Source organism: Chionomys nivalis, chromosome 2 (assembly GCF_950005125.1).
Source record: "Chionomys nivalis chromosome 2, mChiNiv1.1, whole genome shotgun sequence".
Classification (NCBI taxonomy): Eukaryota; Metazoa; Chordata; class Mammalia; order Rodentia; family Cricetidae; genus Chionomys; species Chionomys nivalis.
In genome coordinates this window covers 55,870,191-55,889,738 of record NC_080087.1, presented here as the reverse complement: position 1 = coordinate 55,889,738, position 19,548 = coordinate 55,870,191, and the positions used below count along the sequence as shown (strand labels likewise).

The 19,548-nt window shown below is 41.0% G+C and overlaps 1 protein-coding gene across 2 annotated transcripts in view; it reads left to right on the top strand.

Annotated features, from left to right (window-relative positions):
- Positions 1-19,548, top strand: part of Cdc40 (cell division cycle 40) — a 49,970-nt gene that overhangs the window by 6,764 nt on the left and 23,658 nt on the right. For both annotated transcript variants that reach the window (XM_057762187.1, XM_057762186.1), the window contains 2 exons: positions 9,499-9,585; positions 17,903-18,032. In XM_057762187.1, coding sequence (XP_057618170.1) covers positions 9,499-9,585; positions 17,903-18,032 — 217 coding nt within the window. The remainder of the gene's footprint in view (positions 1-9,498; positions 9,586-17,902; positions 18,033-19,548) is intronic.

Sequence of the window (19,548 nt, the reverse complement as noted above, 5' to 3'; positions counted from 1 at the left end):
ATTGTCTCAGTGTTAGCTCTAATCAGGGAAAAGACCAGTATGCATTCTAAAGTATTGTGTTTGCTGCGGTTACTAGAGCTCTGTGAAACACCGTGACCGAAAGCAACTTTAGGAGGAAAGGGTTTATTGTTATAGAGGCATTTTCTCAACTGAGGCTCCTCCTCCCTGACAACTTTAGCTTGTGCCAAGTTGACATAAAACTAGCCAGCACAGGTATCAAATGGTTATGTCTTTAGTTCTAGCCTTCAGCTCCCTCCTGTAAGAGTCTTGTTGTAAAGAACACCCCCATTCACACCCACCTTCAAAAAGAGAACCTCTAGCTCCCCAGTGTCCAGCTCCCTTTCAGTCAACACCCTGACTCTGGCTTGAGCCTCAGGCACCCACCTACCTTCTAATTATTTAAATTTTTTCCTTTTTTTTTTTTGTGCAAGGGCAATCTGACTGCCCTTTGTTGGTTCATTGATGGCCATGTTGACTCTGCTGGGCTGGCTGGGCAGTTGTCCTCACAGCTGCACACTGGGAGAGACCCCCCTCCACCTTGGATCAAGGCTATAGGAGTAGCTGTGCTCCCTGCCAGAACCTCCAAACAAGCTCTCAAGGTCCACCCGACCTTTCTTAGGGGAAACTCATCCACAACAGAACAAGGAGTAAGGATTTTGAGTGACAGTAGTGGCCAACGCTTAGCTTCTGAGGCCAGCGGTTCACCAGCCAGCATCCCGTGACAGCACAGCAGCTTCGTGGTGATGTTCAGTCTCGGGAGATTGTTGTGCGCACTGGATCGGTCCTGTAATGTGATTGGCTTTGCCGTCACTTTTCTTTCTTCCTTTTTCTCTTTTTTTTTCTTTTTTCTTTTCTTTTTCTTTTTTGCTGGGGCTTGATTATTTTTAGTTTGGTGGTTTGTTTTTAATGGTTACATTACCCTTTTTTTCTTTCTAACTGACGTTGGTGTTTATTGTGCCTGTCCGTTGGGGGAAGTGCATGTGTAGAAGTTAGAGGACACCTTGGGGACGTGGTTCTCTCCTCCTACCGCAGGGCCTCAGGATCACACTCAGGTCTTCAGCTCACCTTTGCCTTCTGAACCATTTCCCGGTCCCCCTATGGTTACTGTAAACCCACGCCACCCCCATTCGTGTTAGTTTTAGTAATGCGTTGGAGGGAGAGACTTAATCTTGCTTATGACTTAGCTCACAGGATTGATATGAAGGTCATATGGAATAAGCTGGGGAAACAGCTCAGTTAATGAAGTGCTTGCCTTACAAGCACAGGACCCGAGTTAGGGCCCCAGAACTCACAGCAAAAGAGCCACTTACTGTCAAGCACAGGGCTAGGGAAGGAGAGACAGGAGGCCCTGGGGCTCTCTAGGGCCAGCCTGGCCTATGGGCAAGCTCCAGGCCAGTGGGCCTGTTTGACCCTTTCTCAAAACAACAGAAAGATGAACAGCGCCTAAGAAATGAAACTGGAGATTGCGTTCTGCCTCCCACCCCAAAAGATTATAAAAATAATATGTCTATCCCATTATTAACACCTTGATGTTGTTAAATTCCATTTTCATGGTATTTGTCTTCTTATAGCAAACTGCGTATTTGTTTATTGTATGGGTTGTTGTCTTTCTTACCCACTAGACATAAAGTCAGGCAGCTTTGTAAAACTCTAACTATAGACAGGCAATTCTCTCTGTTTCCTTAGGCCTAGACTGTGTCTGATGCGGAACAGGCACACGGTCAGGATCTGCTGAGTGTAAATCTGAAGCTGCCGCCCATGCCTTACCACCTTAACTACGTAAAGACATTAAGAAGATCGTTTTTGATTGCCAGCATCTCCTGGGGGTCTTATCCATTACCCAAAATAACAAAGACACTAATGCTTCCAGCCGTACCCTGGATTCTGCTTCCCTCTTACCTCTTCTTGGATAGCCATACCATTGATTATCCCCTTGTTCTTTTTTTTCTCTTCTTCTTCTTCTTCTTCTTCTTCTTCTTCTTCTTCTTCTTCTTCTTCTTCTTCTTCTTCTTCTTCTTCTTCTTCTCCTTCTCCTTCTCCTTCTCCTTCTCCTTCTCCTTCTCCTCCTCCTCCTCCTCCTCCTCCTCCTCCTCCTTCTTCTTCTTCTTTTTTTTTTCTGTGTAGACAGGTTAGACTGAACTCCCAATCCTGCCATCGCAGCTTCCCTGTGGCGGTCGTCCAGGAGAGCTGCACCACCTCCTACTGCTGCCTTGTCCTGCTACCTGCACCCGCCCACCATTCCGCATTGACCTGCCCCTTTGTCACCCTTCCCTCTGGCACTGGGACTAGTTTTGACTTGGTTATTCTTTTTGTTTTGTTTGGTTTTTTGAGACAAGGTTTCTCTGTAGCTTTGAAGCCTGCCCTGGAACTAGCTCTTGTAGACCAGGCTGGCCTTGAACTCACAGAGATCCGCCTGTCTCTGCCTCCCAAGAGCTGGGATTAAAGGCGTGCACCACTACCACCCAACAATTTGGTTATTCTTAAGGAGGGAAAAGAATTGTCTTCTGGAACTCATTCTACCTGACATCCCATCTCTTCTGGGGTTTATTGTTGTTTGCTTGTTTTGGGGTTTTCTTTTGTTTTTTTAACTCTAAAAGAGTGAGCAGCATCGCTGTGTTACTTTGTAAAGACTCATCTTCAGCAATGTTCTGTCTGGCTTCCCCTGTCCATCTTAGGACCAGAATTAGTCTGGCTGAGATGGTGCCAAATCCAGTGACAGTTACTCAGCCTTATTCTACATAATTTCTCTGTGGATTTACATTTTCTTTCATCATTTTAATTTAGCAAATATTTATTGACATATGCTGCCTGGACTTTTACAAGGCAATAAGTGTATAAAATGTAGCTAAAAGCCAATTGCAATAAATAATGCATTACAAATACTGTGAAAAATAAAACATTCCATAAGACTACAGGCAGAAAAAGACAATTTTCCTTCCTGTGGCAGGAGGAGGGAATGGGTGGGAGTAAACGAGAATGTGACTTGTTAGCACATGACCAAGGCAATGCCCCTGAAACCAGGTGGTCACAGTGCAGGTGACCGGAAGCATCAAAGTACTTGCTGTGTTTTAAAGGCACCCATAAATGAAATACAGCAGAAGAGGGGTATGCGTTTATTAGGTGGCGTTAGACCAGGTGAGATATATAGGGCTATGAGGAGGGACGGCCGGAGGAAGAGTAGCTCTAGGTGCCCGATTGGTTAGTGAAGATGGGTCATTCAATGTGCTGACATCTATACTTAATGAAAATCTCTAGGCATTTCGATAAGAGGTTGTGAAGGCCAGGAATGGGGTCTGGACTGGGGAAATAGAGAGGTGCAACTGCAAGTCACGAGAATGGTAAGGTAAAGAACTGGACTTTGAAACTAGAGAGTTTCAAATGAAAACTAGTAGTGATGTTTTTTCTACAGTATGATTGTTAGCTTCAGGAAATCCCTCTGTTCGCAGAATTTATGCTGTGACTTTGTGTTGTCTGTGTGTCTTGGGAATGAACGTACCCCCCTCATCAAGAGGCCAGCCGAACAAAAATGATGCTATTGGTGTGGTCCTAGGTTGGCTGTGCATTTGCATGTACAGAGTCACCTTGTAGCTTATGTTTTAGTTGCGGGTGGCAAGAAAGCTTATGCCAGGTGATGGCAAATGTAATGGGGAAGGATAAAGCAATGGAAGGGAAAGGAAAAACTTGAGCACAGATGTAAAAGAGAGAACAACCTGAGGAGAACTGAGAGCCTTACACATGCTAGCAAGGCCCTACCGCTGAGCTACATCCACCGCCTCCCTCGCGAGCCTTTACTGGACTTCTCTAAGAGTGGAGACTGCTGGAGTACGGGCTAGTGTATCTGACCCGATGTTGAAGGAACTGCTGGTGACCTCTGCATGGAGGCTGTAAGTGGCTGCAGGAAGTGGAGGCTGTTGAAGCACCCAGGTAAGTGGGTCAAAGGTGCTGTTTAGACTCTGGATGTGTGTGGAGGGAAGTTTGTTGATGGGCTTTTTATATAGAGAGGGTGGAACACAGTAGAGAGTTTGGGGTAACTCCTGAACAACTGAAGGAGAGGCCTGGAAGGGTTCATTGTGAGACGGGGGCCAGGAGTTACAGGAGATGGCTGTTAAGACACCTGAGGAGAAAAGATGCCAAATTTAAGATTGGATATACGAGTCTCTAGAATTCAAGGGAGGGGGCCCAGGCAGAGGTAGCAATGTGAGAATTGATGTATTTGTAGGTGGAGGAGTCACAAAAGAGAAACTATTAGTGATTCTTGTCAACCTGTGAATTACTAAAGAAGGTAGAAATATTGACATGGATTATAAAATTTTACATTAGGAAAATCCAGACACAGCCACATTGTTTTCTTTGATTACACATCTAATAGGGTTGCTAAATTCCACAGTCTCTTTTGAATGTGGAACTAGACAATCAAGAAGAGTTAGAACTTTTTCTCTTTTTTATTTTTATTGGAAAATATTTTTCATACAATATATTGATTAGTTACTCTTCCCAGATCCTCTCCACCCACTCAAATCCACACTCTTTCTTTCTCTCTTTCAGTAACAAACAGGCATCTACGTTGTGAAATAATCTTTTTATATACAGTAAAGATGTGTCACTCTGAATGGCCAATAGCTAGGCAGGATTTCTCGGGGCAGAGGGGTGCTGGGAAGAAGAAGGGGGCTGCCACAGGATGCAGAGGAAGCAAGACATGCAGGAGGAGAGGTAGCAGCCACGAGACATGTGGCACCATGCAGAAGAAAAGAAATGGGTTAAGTTATAGGAGCTAGTTAGAAACAAGCCTGGGCTATTGATCAAGCTTTCATAATTAATAGTAAATCTCTGTGTTGTGATTTGGGAACTGGCTGGTGGAACAGAGAAAGACTCACTATACATCTAAAATAATAATAATAAGATTAAATAAAATAATATAAAAACAAACCACAATAGGATGAAATAAATAAAAGCACAAGAAACATACAGACCCAGAAACACACATTCACACACACAGAAATCCCATAAAAACAAGATCAGAAACTATAATATACAAGCAAAAGACCTGTAAGGTTTTTGTTGTTATTGTGTTGGCCAACTACTACTGGGCATAGGCCTGCCCTTAAGAGTGGCATGTGGCCGGGCGGTGGTGGCGCACGCCTTTAATCTCAGCACTTGGGAGGCAGAGGCAGACGGATCTCTGTGAGTTCGAGACCAGCCTGGTCTACAAGAGCTAGTTACAGGACAGGCTCCAAGACCACAGAGAAACCCTGTCTCTAAAAACCAAAAAAAAAAAAAAAAAAAAAAAAAAAAAGAGTGGCATGTGTGCCTAGTGAGATTTCAATGGAGAAAACGACTTTTTATGAGTGGTTATCAGTTGGAGATAGTGTCTGGGTTAGGGATGGGGGCTTGTCTCCACGTCCCTTCTCAGCACTGGGGCCTCCTCTGGCTTAGACCTGGCAGGCCCTTTACATGCTGACTCCGAGTTTTTAATTATTAAAACCAGTTAGAATTTGTGCTACAGTGAGTTATATAGGTGTTGTCTTCATCAGTAGGGCTTTACCACCAGTTTGTGGAGAGCAACCAGTAGTCTTGGCAATAGCCTGAGTTTTCGGGGGATTTCATGAGGTTCCTTTCACCAGTAACTTGATTAGATTTAGCCCATTCCTGGCACTGGAGGTTTCTTTTGGTGGCTCGAGATGTCTAAATTTTTTCTAGCTACATGCGTTTTCCTATGAATTTATTATCTTGTTTTTTTAAAAAAAAAAACAAAATATTGAGTAATATTCCATTGTACAAATGTACTGTATTGTCAGTTATCCATCTGACTATGGCTATGATGAATAGAGCAGCAATGAGCCTGGTTGAGCAAGGGGCTCTGTAATAGGATGCTGAGTCTTTTGAGTATGTGTCCAAGAGAAGGGGAGCTGCAGCTGGAGGTAGCTAAGAGCCCAGCTTCCTGAGGAACCGCCAACCAATTTCTATAGTGTCTGTAGAGGTTTGCGCTCCCACCAGCAGTGAGTGAGTGTCCCCTCCACATCCTCACCAGCAAGGGCCGTCATTTGCTTTATTGATATTGGCCGTTCTGACTGGTCTAAGATGAAATCTCAAAGTAATTTTGATTTGCATTTTCCTGATGACCAAGATGCTGAACATTTCTTTAATGATTCTTAGCCATTTAGGTCTTGTGTTTTAAGAATACTCTGTTTAAGTCTGTACCCCATTGTTTATTTTTAATTGAGTTGTTTTCTTAATGTTCAATTTTTTGAGTTCTTTGTATTCTTTAACTATTAACCCTCTAGCGGATATGTAGTCAGTAAGAATAGTTTCCCGTTTTGTAAGCTGTTGCTCTGTCCTAATGATGGTGCCCTTTGCCATACAGAAGCTTTTCAGTTTTATGAAGTCCCACGGATTAATTGTTCTTAGTGCCTGGGCTACTGGTATTCGTTTCAGAAAGTTTTTTCCTGTACCAATGAGTTCAAGACTATTCCATTTTCTCTTCTATCATATTCAGTGTATCTGGCCTTGCATTGAGGTCTTTGATGCATTCGGAGATGAGTTTTGTGCATGGTGGTAAGTGTGGATCCGCCCACATTCTTGTGCATGCCTGAGTACAGTTTGACCAGCACCAACTGTTGAAGATGCTGTTCCCCCGCCCCCGTGTGTATTTCTGACTTCTTTATCAGAAACCAGATGTGTCCCTGCGTGTGTGGACACATGTCTGTGTCTTCATTTTATTGTTTATGTTAATACCATTTTTATTACGGTAGTTGTCAGGACAGTTTGAAGTCAGGGATGGTGACCCTGCAGCCCTTCTGTATTGTCCAGAACTGCTTTAGCTGTCCTGGGTGTTTGAAGTCAGGGATGGTGACCCCTGCAGCCATTCTGTATTGTTCAGAACTGTTTTAGCTGTCCTGGGTATTGTGTGCTTCCATGTGACGCTGAAATTGTCCTTTCAATTTCTGTGAAGAACTGGGTTGGTCTTTGATGGGGATGCATTGAATCTGTAGATTGATTGCTTTTGGTGATGCTAACGGCCATTCTTACTGTGTTAATACTACCCCCCCATGAGCATGGGAGATCTTTCCATTTTCTGGCGTCTTCTTCAGTTTCTTGATTTAACATCTTAAAGTTTCTATCACACTAGTCTCTCACTAGTTTAGTTGGAGTTAACCCAAGATATTTTAATTAAGGCTTTTGTGAAAGCTACTTTTTCCCTGATCTCGTTCTCAGTCCATTTGTCATTGGTATGTAGAAAGGCCAGCTGGTTTTTGCACTAGTTTTGTACCCTGCGACTTTGCTGAAAGTGTTTCTCAGCTGTAGAAGTTTCCTGATAGAGTTTTTAATCATTTATGTATGCAATCATGTTATCTGCCAACAAAGATACTTTGATTTCTTCCCTTCTGGTTTTGTCCCCATAATCTCCTTCAGTTGCCTTATTGCTCTAGCTAGAACTTCAAGTACTATATTGAGTAGATAAAGAAAGAGTGGACAACCTTTTCTTGTTCCTGATTTTAATGGAATTGCTTTGAGTTTCTCTCCATTTAGGTTGATGCTGGCTGTCGGCTTTCTATAAATTGCTTTTTATTATGTTGAAGTGTGTCCCTTGTATCCCTAGTCTCTTCAGGACTTTTATCATGAAGGATGTTGAAATTTGCCGAATGCCTTTTCTGCATTTAATGAAATGATCATGAGATTTTTATCTTTCTGTTTGTTTATGTTGTGGATTACATTTATCAGTTTATGTATGTTGAATCATCCCGACATCTCTGGTATGAAGTCTACTTTATCATGGTAGATGAATCTTTTTATGTATTCTTGTGTTTGGTTTGCAAGTATTTTCTTGAGAATTTTTGCATCTGTGTTCATAAGGGAAATTAGTTTGTATTAGTTTGTCATTCACTTTGTTGGGTCTTTATGTGGTTTAGCTATAAGGGAATTTATGGCCTCCTAAAAAGAATACGCTTAGTGTTTTGATTATTGTGTACAATAAGGATGCTTTTCTGGCTCAGTCTTCTTTGTTTTCTACATGCTTTGTTTACCTTGATAGGTATCTCCTTCTGTATGTTAAGGAAATTTTCTTCTCTCGTTTTGCTGAAAATATTATCTGTGCCTTTTTCCTGGGTTTCTTCTTCCTCGATTGCTGTTTGTTATTTATAGAATTGGTCTTTTCTTTAGTGTCCCAGATTTCCTGGATTTTTTTTTTTTTTTGATTTAACATTTTCTTTGACTGAGGTATCCATTTATTTTATCTTGTCTCCAGTATCTCAGATTCTCTCTTCCGTCTCTTGTACGCTGTTGGTGAAGCCTACCTCTGAGGTTTTTGTTTTGAGTTCCTAAATTTTTCATTTCTAGTCTTACCTCAGTTTGGTTATTCTTTAGTGGTTCTATTTCTACTTTCATGTCTTGTAGTGCTTTCTTCATTTCATTCAGTGTTTGTTATATTTTCATGTATTTTAATAATCGATTTCTTCATATCGTCTTTCAGAACCTCTAACACATTCATAAAAGCTATTTTGAGGTCCTTGTCTTGTGCTTCAGCTCTGTTGCGTTTCTTAGGGCTGCTGCAGGGTTGCTGGGTTCTGGTGGAGACGTTGTACTGGCTGGTGTGTGTGTGTGTGTGTGTGTGTGTGTGTTTACTTTGATGCCTACCCAACTGGGGGGGTTTGGAATGATTGTGATTCTAGGTGTTAATATCTGCACATAATAAAACTCCAAATGTACAGAACAAAAAAAGAATGTTAAAACTTGCAAGGGGAAAAGACCATGTAATGTAAAGGCAGAGCTATTAGAATTACACCTGACTTCTCAGTGGAGTCTAGGTGGGTGTTCCATTCCTTCTGGATTTGAGGAGAGTATAGCAGCTATGGGTTGATTGGTAGGGGGTGCTTCTGAGTCCCTTTCTGATGGCCTCTGGGAGTCCTGGGTAGAAGGTGTTTCTAGATATTGGGGACTAACCAGAAGGAATGAAGCTGGGCTAGAAATGGGGACTGAGAGGGTCCACTGTGAGGAAAACTGGGTCTGCCACATTAACATAGTCCCCAGGAAGTAGAGGCAGAGAGGACGGACAGGCTACCTTGCAGGTGGTCTCCTACAAGGCTGGAGATGAGACTAGGGACTGGAAACGCAAGACAGGAAGGAGTGGGAAGATGGTCTACCTGATTCCCAAGCTGCAGAGGCCAGTGAGTTCTGAAGTGGAGAGTGCCTCTGGGTGTTGGCGCCGATACAAGGGATGGCACAGGAAAGCTAGATTTTCTTAATTTAAGTGTTTGGGTAGTGTTAACTTATTTAGTTAATAAAGTTAGTATATTGAAAAATTATGTATTTTATGTCTAAAATTGTGTATATTATGTATACGTTTCATTGCTCTTTGATTGTTATGATTATTAATGCTGTGAATCTAAAGTAATAGTCATAAAGTCAGCATTTAGGTGTTCACATGCTGACGTGACTTCGCTGTAATATACAAAATATATACTCACTTAGCAAGTTTGTAACGTTCATTTGGGTTTCTTTTAGGAAGATTTGGAGACTGGAGTTCACCTTGACCCTGCTGTCAAAGAAGTTCAGTATAATCCTACCTATGAGACCATGTTTGCTCCTGAGGTAAGCAGCAAGCCTAGGCTCTCCCTTGTGTTGAGTATTGGGATTAATGCAGAGATGGGTAAGTGGGTGTTGAATTCTTAAAAACTTTTCTCATCCAACTATGCTACTCTGAGTTTTAGAGAACGTATCCTTCTAGTCTCCAAAAACCTAAATAGTTTTTATGAGAATTCTTTTAAAAGTCTGCTGACTGCACATGTGCCTGCATGCAAAAGGCTGGTCGTACGGCATTGTCTTTTGAAAAGGGAATCTGAAAATATTCAAGTCTTCACTGTGCACTTGATATCCCTCCCTCAGCAGTGATAAGGGACTATTGCAATTAACTACAAAGAACAACAGGGTTTATGATTAATAGCCAGCGTATCCTGAAACTGTCCCAAATGCCTCTCCAGTGTCATAGTCTCGGCACACTGCTGAGGGAAGCCGTATGCTCTATGGGATTCTTCCTCCTTTCGCATGGTGACAAATAGTAATAGAAACAGTGAGAAGAACGAAGAGAGAATTCATCATGTCCACTCAAAAGTTTTTGAATACTGTTCATTAAGGAAAGCTTATTTTAAAAATTAATATCCTTAGACATTAAAGTGGAAAGGCACTTGATTGACAAAAAGAAAACAGATATGCCCTCTACCCCTGCTAAAAATACTTGAATAGCAGATCTTTAAGGCGCACACCTCTAATCCCAGCACTTGGGAGGCAGAGGCAGGCGGATCTCTGTGAGTTAAAGGCCAGCCTGGTCTACAGAGCTAGTGCCAGGACAGGCTCCAAAGCTACACAGAGAAACCCTGTCCTGAAAAAACAACAGAAGAAGAAACATCTTAAAGGAAGACATGGGGAGCTGTAGCTTCTTGTATCTTGGTAGAAAATGAGGTCCTTTAAATGCTTTCTTTGCATAGCACACAGATACATCCGCGTGCTGGAGCTGTGTCCTAACTCACCTGTCTCGGTTCCCATGGCATCGGAACAATTGCCTTTGAGATGCATAGCACAGTCAGTGCCATGGTGTCTGCCTCAGATACCACAGTGCTCCAGCTGTTCTGTCAAAGCACAATACACCAACATCTGTTCAGGTCCTGTGAGACTTGTGTGTGCTACACCTTCTTCTGTTGTCTCTTAGTCCTGCCCTCCTGAACTCTGTAAGCTGTCTCCTCTCTGTGAGTAGCATCTCAGCCAGTCCATTAAAGTGCTGTTCATGTATGCTTCGTGGTTTTGCAAATGCAAAGAACTTCAGTGAAGTCATGCTCATTTGCATTCAGAGGATGAGAAAATTTGAGTGCAGTGTGGTGTGGACTGTTTCGATGTCAGTTTGTTGTCTATGAGATCCACTGTTTTTCTGAATTCTGAGTTATTATTAACTGCAATATTGCTATGTAATTATATTTTTGAAAGTTTCAATCAAAAGACTAAATGTGAATTAGTTTTGTGATAATATTGGCAAGTCAATTATCCACTCATTGTTTCCATCCATCCTTCCTTCCTCGTGTTAAGGAGCCGTCACCAACATGTAAATGTGTTTATGTTAGGAAAACCACATATGTTACGGTTTAAGAAAGTGATGCTTGGACACAAATTTAGAATCTTTAATAATTCCAAGGAAGCGGTAATCTGTGCTATAACAGATGTGAACTGTTTTATGACTGGAATCTGAATCACTTGACCAGGTCTAGGAAGGTGTCACCGAGGACTTTGCTAGATTCAGTTCAAGTCCCTATATGTTGTAGAAACTGTATAACCCTTCCCTTACCTAGTGCTTGGCAGAGGGTGTGTTCTGTGTTTTCTTAGCCAGACAGACACTGGAATGGTCCCTGAGCCTCTAATGTGTTGTTCACAAGTTTACGGGGGGGGGGGGGGGGCAGAGAGATTTCTCTATGAAATTTAAATTTGAAGTGGACAGTATAGTCTAGGTTTAGAATGTGAAATTTGAAATGAGACTATGTATTTATTAGCTTTTGTAAGACCTTGGATGTTCTTAATTTTCTCACAGTTAAAATAAATGTTATCTCTACTTTATTGCATTATAAGAATACAGGAGTTAATGCATGGTGTGAAAATTGAATTTTTAGGAGAAGATGTCTGGTTAGGGTTTGAACGATAAAAAAAGCAGAAAGAGACTAATGGGTGGGATAAAACTACCATTTATTTTTATCATATACAGAAGTATTAACATACTTTTGCTCCTTTTGTTCTCACTAAGCCTATGAAGTAAGTGTTATTTTTTTTGTAGAACAGAAACCAGTCTCTGATATACAGCTGTCAAGAAGCGTTCTGTGGGACTCAAGTTCAGATCTCTATTAACTGTCCATCAGTACCTTGAAGCCATTTGAAGGCCCTGTGTAATCTGCATGATACACCTTATGACTTTGTTAATTCTAAAAGTTAACCAAATTGCTTATTTTGTAAAATACCATTCTTCCATTGCAACCAACAACTTCTCCTAGCTGGTCTGCCTGTTAATACAGAATTGTTTCCTCAAATTATAGATTGAAGTTGAAATATAGTGGACAGTGTTTTATATCAGCAGCTTCCTTCCTTGAGCTAGATAAATCCCTTTTTAGCTTCTTAGAGATAAATTATTTATTAATTTCTTTAAAATAATATTAAATTCACCGGACTCAGGAAGAATTCCAGACCCCTAAACTAGCCATGCTTTTAGGGGAAATATATATATATATATATATATATATATATATATATATCCAAATTCAGAGAGCAAATGCTAGTTGCTATTTTAAAAAAATCTAACAATAGGAACTACTTAAATATTAATGCTTTACAAATACTGCAGCTTCCCACTCTTCCGAGAAGATTGCGCCAAGGTTGTCAGCAGCAGCGGCAGCAGCGAAGTGTATATGAGTAGTAGTCAGACTTCGTTTCCATCTCACAAAATTATTCTGCCAACAAACTGTCATGATCTTTAACAGATTTGTAGAAAGCAATTCAGTTAATAAACTCTTATTTTAAAATATGTTTATAAATTTTGTGCATTAATGACACCATGAGTATTAATGAAAAATTTAGCAATGGCTCTATTAGTTCAGTGATGTGGGTTTTCCTTGTGTATGTACTTATAGTTGTGATTTTATGTAATCTATTTTTACCAGTATGCATTTTCTTAATTCCAGTGATTGAGTCTCCTGAAGACTTCTGAGAACCTCTTCTTTTTCTTTTTTCTTTCTTTTTTTTTTTCTAGGCAGGGTGTGGGGTGTGTTGTTCGTTTGGTTGGTTTTGGGTTTTGGTTTGTTTTGCATGGGATCGGTACTGATGTGTACTTCCTTCAATGTGCACGAATTCCTTTCCCCCATCTCTTCCAACATGCATGAACTCCTGTCTTTTTGATAAGCAAAGAGCGCTGAGGTGGTTCTTACTGAGATTTTAATTTACGTTTCTCTGATTACGATGATGAACACTTTTTCATCTACCTATTGGCTATGTCTTTTTTAAAAATGGCTGTTATAGTCCATTGCTTGAATCACTTGTTTTCTTGCTGTTGATCTGTTTGAAATCTCTGTATATTTGGGATATTAAAACCTTATCACTGTATGTTTGCAGATATGAGTAGTATCTTGCTTACATCTATAAATGTTATATAGGCAGAGTACAGTTGTAGCTAACTATAGTGTACTCCAATAATTTTAACTGAAAACTTAACCCTCATTGTTAATTAACCTGATATGTGAATTTATTACATATTCGTGTACAGATGTTTATTGTACATTCACTAGTATATATTACTATAAGTCAATTGAATATATTAAGTCTTTTTAAAAATTTTTTATTTATTTTCTCACACAATTCATCCCGACTGACGCTTTCCCTCCCTCCACTCCTTCGAGTTCTCCCCTACTTTCCCTCTTCCCCAGATTGTCTACCAATATCACCAACACCCCTGACTCTCCCCAGAAAAGAGCAGGTCTCCCAGGGTCATCAACTGAGCCAGTGATGGTGCCAGGCAGTGGTGGTCCACGCCCTTAATTCCAGCACTCGGGAGGTAGAAGCACGTGAATCTCTTGAGTTTGAGGACAGGCAAAGCTACACAGTGAAACCCTGTCTCTAACAAACAAAGTTACAGAAACAACTAGACATGACACAATCAGACCAGACACAAACTCTCACATCAAGGCTGGCTGAGCTAGTCAGTAGGAGGGAAAGGGTCAGAGGCAGCCCCGCTCCCACCGTCAGGAGTTCCCCCAAAATACCAAGTGGACAACCATAACATGGAGAGGACCTAATGCAGACCAATGCAAGCTCTGTGATTGCACTTCAGTCTCTGTGAACCCCCATAAACCCTGCTTAGTTGATTCCCCAGTGTCCTCGACCCCTCTGGCTCCCACAGTTCCTCTCCCTCTTCCATGGGGCTCAAGGAACCCCAAAGGGAGGGACCTGACAGAGATCTCCAGCCTGGGGTCTCTCTCCACCTAATATTTGGCTATGGGTCTCTGCCTCTGCTCCCATCTGATACCTCTCTGATGATGACTGGACTGAGCTCTGAGTATAGCAGAACATCATTAGGAATCATTCATTGAATCTGCCTGTCTACCTACCTATTTTTGCCAGTCCTATTTGGTTCTACCCTAAGTCTCTGGGCTATCTAGCTTCTAGTTTCTAGTCGTCCAGGTAGTGTTGGGCATGGACTTCCTCTCATGGCATGGGCCTCAAATTAGTCTAGTCATTGGTTGGCCACTCCTACAAGTTCTGTGCCACCGTTGCCTCTGCACATCTTGCAGGCAGGACAGATTGTAAGTCAAAGGTTTCGTGGCTGGGTTAGTATCCCAGTCCCAAGAGGATGGATGGTTCAGGCTCCCTATCCTCCATTACTAGGAGTCTTTGTTAACGTCACCCTTGTAAATTCCAGGAGTTTCCACCGCACCAGGTTTCCACATCACCCTCCAAATGCCCTCCAATTCTAGTCTCTCCCTGTACACTCTCCCTGTGGTCCCCCTTCCCCGCCTGACCCCTCTTATCCCCACCTCTACCCGCCCCTCCACCTGTGTCTATCCTGCTTTCCTTCCCAGGGAGAGCCATGCATGTCCCTTTGAGCCCTCCTTGTTACTTAGCCTTTCTGGATCTGTGGATTGTAGCATGATTATCAGTTACTTAACAGCTAATATCTACTTACAGATGAGTGCACACATGTTTGTGTTTCTGGATCTGGGTTACTTCAGGGTGATTTTTTTCTACTTCCATCCATTTGCCTGCAATCATGATGTCATGGGTTTTTGTTTTGTTGTTGATGATGATGTTATTATTTTAACTGCTGAGTAATACTCCATTGTGTAAATGTACCACATTTTATCTATTCTTTGGTTGAGGGACATCTCGGTTGTTTCCAGGTTCTGGCTATTATGAATAAAGCCACTATGAACATAGTTGAGCAAGTGTCCTTGGGATAGGATGGAGCATCCTTTGGCTATATGCCCAAGAGTGGTATAGCTGGGTCTTGAAGTAATTGATTCCCAATTTTCTGAGGAACCACCGTATTTAATAAATGTTTCTGTACAGAAATCCCTGTTCGTTGATGCTGAGGCCAGTCTGTAAATAGTGGACTGAGTTCAGCCTACTTCTTATAAAGAAGGTGCTCCTTTTCTAATGGGGAGCACCTGTAAGCCCTGTGGTAGTTCGTGCTATTATAAAAGATCCTGGAATATCAAACTCTCTGACACACGTTTCACTCTGTAGCCCAAGATGCTCTGGAACTCCTGCCAATCTTCTGAAAGTTCTTAATTTTTACTTGTTTTTATGAAGAGTCAAATGAGTGTTCACACTTAGGGAAGAATGAGTTTAATACTCTTTTCTTTATTATTGTTTTATTTGTTGCACAATATAGCCCAGGTTGACTTAGAACTGGCATGGAGCCCCACATTGACCTCAAATTAGCAATAATCCTGCCTTCACCTTCCGATCACTGGGACTACCGGAACACACTATCACTCTCGGCACATAAAGGCATTTATCTGAACACTGGAACACTCAGTTGATCCTGATGAAATATTTTGACATTAGAACATCAAGTTACTATCTTTAGAACCATCTTTTTCTATGATACATTTTCAAAGCCACAAATACAAATTCCTGCTTCTCCTTAAACCATCACTGTGTCTTCTCTATATACCATGCATGAAAAACTATGAATTTAGCTGTCAGATTATTTGTCTAGGATATTTTTTTTTGCATTAGAGGAAAATAAACCAACACAAGTTTGCCACAGACTGAAAACTTTCATTTCTGTTTAAAATACCCACATTTTCAACCAAGTTTTAAATTGTTTTAAATGAGTTTTAAATTGTACTCATTGCAAACTATAAAGAGGACCAAGGGCAGTGGGATTCTGTCTGAGATTCCCTTGTCCCACACATCCGCTTTGAGGTGTGTCTGGAATGCCCAGGTGGTGCGTCTTAGGAGCTCTTAATCATTTTATTATCTCTAATTTTATGGCTATTTCTGTGCATTATAATAATTTCATGAGTAAATGGAGTTATTAGCAACTTCCGGCAGACTGCATTGTTTCCCCTGTGGTTCTACCGATCTGCAGATGTGGCTACAAAGTCCTGTGTTGTCCATATGATTGTTCTTTATAGTTTGCAATGAGTACAATTTAAAACTTGGTTGAAAATTTGGGTATTTTAAGCAGAAATGAAAGTTTTCAGTCTGTGGCAAACTTGTGTTGGTTTATTTTCCTCTAATGCAAAAAAAAATATCCTAGACAAATAATCTGACAGCTAAATTCATAGTTTTTCATGCATGGTATATAGAGAAGACACAGTGATGGTTTAAGGAGAAGCAGGAATTTGTATTTGTGGCTTTGAAAATGTATCATAGAAAAAGATGGTTCTAAAGATAGTAACTTGATGTTCTAATGTCAAAATATTTCATCAGGATCAACTGAGTGTTCCAGTGTTCAGATAAATGCCTTTATGTGCCGAGAGTGATAGTGTGTGCCGGTAGTCCCAGCGATCGGAAGGTGAAGGCAGGATTATTGCTAATTTGAGGTCAATGTGGGGCTCCATGCCAGTTCTAAGTCAACCTGGGCTATATTGTGCAACAAATAAAACAATAATAAAGAAAAGAGTATTAAACTCATTCTTCCCTAAGTGTGAACACTCATTTGACTCTTCATAAAAACAAGTAAAAATTAAGAACTTTCAGAAGATTGGCAGGAGTTCCAGAGCATCTTGGGCTACAGAGTGAAACGTGTGTCAGAGAGTTTGATATTCCAGGATCTTTTATAATAGCACGACTTAGTAAGGGTTAACACTGCATATCGTGGCATTTCTTAACTGAGTATTTTACAGTTAGACTTTACAGTTGTGCATGTAGGGAAATTTTTTTTTTGTTTTTTGTTTTGTTTGTTTTTTTTCGAGACAGGGTTTCTCTGTGGCTTTGGAGCCTGTCCTGGAACTAGCTCTGTAGACCAGGCTGGTCTCGAACTCACAGAGATCCACCTGCCTCTGCCTCCCGAGTGCTGGGATTAAAGGCGTGTGCCACCATCGCCCAGCTGTAGGGAAAATTTTAATAAGGTAGTGAGGCATTGCCTCAGGCTTGGTCTAGCCTTGGTTCGATAAGCAAGGCACTGGAATAGTAAAACACCTCACTTTAGGCTTCTTTATGTATAGCTGAGCAGAGTGCCTAACTTTTCAAAAAACAGATTAACATTTGGAGAATCATTCTGGAAACCCCAGCCATTTAAACCAATAGGTCACAGTGCCACTGTTTTGTCTGAGAATGTTAATTCTCTGAGTGGAGAAATTCTATTTACATTTGTGGTGTGTCTTCTGGGGGACTCTTTCAAATACTTCATTTTTAGTTTGTTTCCCAGCCTGTGCCTCCACTAGGATCCTAATTGATCTTTATTTGATTAATGATATCTGTATTTTCTGTTTGCCAGGCACGGTGGCGAATGTAGAGGATTCTGAGTCTCTACCTTTGAGGAACTCATAATTAGTGAAAAAAACATGCTTTTAAAAGAAAAAAAGTTGTTTTCCAGTGTTGTCATTGACAAAAGATCACCCCAAAACCCCCAAGTCACAATTTAGAAAAATGGATAGTGATTCTCAGTTACCCAGAGACGTGCCTTCAGGTTAGACTTCCTACAGTGCCAACATCTAGCTCTTGAAATAAATATACACATGTGGACTTCTGCAAGCTAAGCTCTCCTCCTGTCCCCGGGGCTAACAAACAGTGCTAATCAGTCATTGCCTAATTCCCCTGGCATGTGAGGCTGGCATGGTCCCCGATAGATCACTCTGCCCCTGATGATTTAGCGTTGAAAATGCATTATACGGTGACTTCAGTAACTGTCTCTCCCTTCCTTATAACATTGCAGTTTGGACCAGAAAATCCCTTTAGAACACAGCAAATGGCTGCTCCTAGAAATATGCTTTCTGGATATGCCGAGCCAGCGCATATCAATGACTTCATGTTTGAACAGCAGAGAAGAACGTTTGCTACATACGGTAAGGTGGTGATAAAACTTCAGCAGTCGTAAATTTGGCTTTACAAAAAGCATGAGTAATGTATGCCGTCATTTATTTTGTCTTCTGGCTTTTTAAGTTTATGGATCTAGATTTCACCAAAGAGGCAGTGTACTTTCTTATGCACACCTATAAATACTGAATGGGAAGCGGCATTGAATATTGAACTTTTATTTTTAATCCTCTATGGTTTTTTTCATACTATTGTCTGTGGTCCTAAAACTAGGATGTTCCTTGTTATTTTACTTGGAAATCAACATTTCTTATTAAGTGTCCATCACATGCAGATAATTATTAAGTTGATAAGTAAAAATATACTATGAAAAATTGTATTCATTATCTTATATACTGCTTAACTTTATTTTGTTTCTCAAAACTTATTTCTTAAATATTTTCTCTTTGTTACTAAAGGCTATTAGCCAGTAGAATAGTAACAAAGCCATAGTATAAAATAACTACATTCTCTCAGGAATAGAATTTTTTAAAGTTAAGCAGTTACAGGGACAGTTGTGAAAAGGATTTGTCCTATATTGTTGGGTTATGTATCACCATGCCAGGGATGCGTCAGCTAAAGCTGACACCAGCTGGGCATGTAGCTCAGCTGATAGGTCACTCACTGAGCCTGTAGGCCCTGGGTTCAATCACCAGTGCAGCGCAGCCCAGGCATGGTGGTGACTTGTGCCTGTAATCTTATTCCGAGAAGTACAGGGCCTGAGAATCTGCAGTTCAAGGTCATCCTTGGGCCCATAGTGAGTGTAGGCCAACCTGGGCTCCATGAGATCCTGCCTCAAAACAAACAAGAAAATAACAAAAAGACTGCACACTACTATAATCATCCTGGAAGATTTCGTTGATACTTCTAGTATCAGTAAAAGGGTTACAAATTCACTTTGTACCCTTTGCCTACAGTAACTGTTAGTAATTAAGTCATGAGAGATGGGGATATGGCTCAGCTAAGAGCACTGGCTGTTCTCCCAGAGGATCTGGGTTCAATTCCCAGCACCCACATGGTGGTTCACAGTTGTCTATAAATCTAGTTTCAGGGGATCCACAACCCTCTTGTTGCCTTTGTGCACCAGGCACTCACATGGTGCATAGACATACGTGCAGGCAAAACACCCACGCACACACACACACACACAAAAAAAAACCAAAACTTAGGAATTTATATATTCTAGTCTATACTAAGACAGACTTAAGGTTTTTGTTTTCATAGATTTTAGAAAGGGGCCATTTCAATAATTTAGATAGCTTAGTCTTCTTAAAATAAAGCAGGATTAAAAAATAATAATAAATTATGCTTTTATTAACATCTACTTTTCAAGTTACTTTATAGGAAGCATAAGCATTTACAGCCATTAAGTTTGCTTAGTTTGGAAATGAACTTGTTTGAAAATAAACGGCCATTGTGGTGTGTCCATGCCTTTAATCCCAGCACTTGGAAAGTAGAGGCAGGCGGATCTCTCTGAGTTCAAGGGCAGCCTGGTCTACAGAGTGA